This window comes from Plasmodium cynomolgi (genome assembly GCF_000321355.1).
Source record: "Plasmodium cynomolgi strain B DNA, scaffold: 1031, whole genome shotgun sequence".
Lineage (NCBI taxonomy): Eukaryota > Apicomplexa > Aconoidasida > Haemosporida > Plasmodiidae > Plasmodium > Plasmodium cynomolgi.
This window is the reverse complement of record NW_004193143.1, coordinates 1-1,394: the sequence shown is the minus strand read 5'-3', so window position 1 is coordinate 1,394 and position 1,394 is coordinate 1. Positions and strand designations below refer to the sequence as shown.

Here is a 1,394-nt window from a genome sequence, read left to right as displayed (position 1 = left end):
GAAAGTTTATATAATTTGTTTTTTTTCTAAGAAGGAAAAAAAACATTTTTTTAATTATATTAATCATTACAAAAAAGGCATAAATTTTTACTTTTCTACTCCATATAAAATTGTAAAGTTTTGTAATTTTTCTTACCTTTAAAATATTAGCTTTATAGTTTTTCATAATATACATAAAAATTACATGTCTGAATTGGAATTGTCAAAAATGAATAAACTCGCGATGTTCAAGATGTCCAAGTCCGTTGGTCTTTTCTTCCTTCTTTTAGGGATTGCGTTGTTGGTAAGATTAAGCGATTTTAATTATCGAAAAAAGAAGAATTCTTTTACACCATAAAGAAGTAACTGTTTTAAACATACATAAAAGTACATATTTTTATTTATCATAATACCCCTTCTTTTTTTTTGCAGAATAATATTAGCATTCCACATGGTAAGGCAGCGCTGAAGTCAAATGTGGATGTATTCGCAAGACAATTATCGACGCTATCGGAAATCGTAAATCATTATTGTCCAAAAACTGAACTAAAGGGAAGCAATAATAAAAATTCTGCAGAGCAGAAATGTATTTCTGCAATATATTCAGAATTAAACGATTTAAAAATAATAAAACGTTGGGTCAATATGACAGTCTTATTTAAAGATGATATAAGTATTGATCTTAGAAGATATAATTGGCTTTTTATGCACTTATATAATAATATGCAAAAACAATTATCAAACAAACTAACTTCATTAGCCACCAAATATGGGTTTCCGAAAAAAGATAAAGAGAAATTGTGGAAAGAATGCAAAGAAGAAATTAAAAAAGAATTTAAAGAAGTAAACGATTATTACAAAAGTATTTGTAAGGATTATGAGAATACATTGATAATACCGGGTTTTCTTTTTAACAAAAAATTGGACAAATATATTAAATTGTGGAAAGAAGTTGCATATCGAAATGAAAAAAAATGGAGTGACACTTTTGAAATGAAAATAAGTAAAGGTAAACCCTAAAAGCAAAGTCATAATCTGACAAATAGCATTAAGCAAATGAATAATGGTACCAAAATAAATTAAAAAAATTTCTAAAAATTCTAAAGCATTACGTTTAATTGACTAAAAAGTGTAAAACAATATGCACATATTAATTCGGAAAGGTCTATAATTTACTTAAAGGAAACAATATAAAAAAAATTACCTCCTATCTTTTCCAACGAAAAATAGGCATAAGATTGACCAAGCATTTTTGTTATCTTATATATGTTGTACATCATTTTTTTTGATAACTTACTGTCACATTATATTTCTTATCATTTTTGTTAGTACCATAAAAATATTGACCCTATGTATTGCCTTATTTTGTTCATTTAATATATTTCAATTTTTCAAATTGTCCTCTTCATTTTGTT

General features: G+C 25.5%; 1 protein-coding gene across 1 annotated transcript; it reads left to right on the top strand.

The window, feature by feature from the left end:
• Positions 1–208: 208 nt before the first annotated feature.
• On the top strand, positions 209–999 carry PCYB_006580 (RAD protein; the record flags this gene model as incomplete). Its single annotated transcript, XM_004228079.1, has 2 exons — positions 209–283; positions 412–999. The coding sequence occupies 2 exons, from the start codon at positions 209–211 to the stop codon at positions 997–999; spliced, it is 663 nt and encodes a 220-aa protein (XP_004228127.1).
• Between the last annotated feature and the right edge of the window lie 395 nt (positions 1,000–1,394).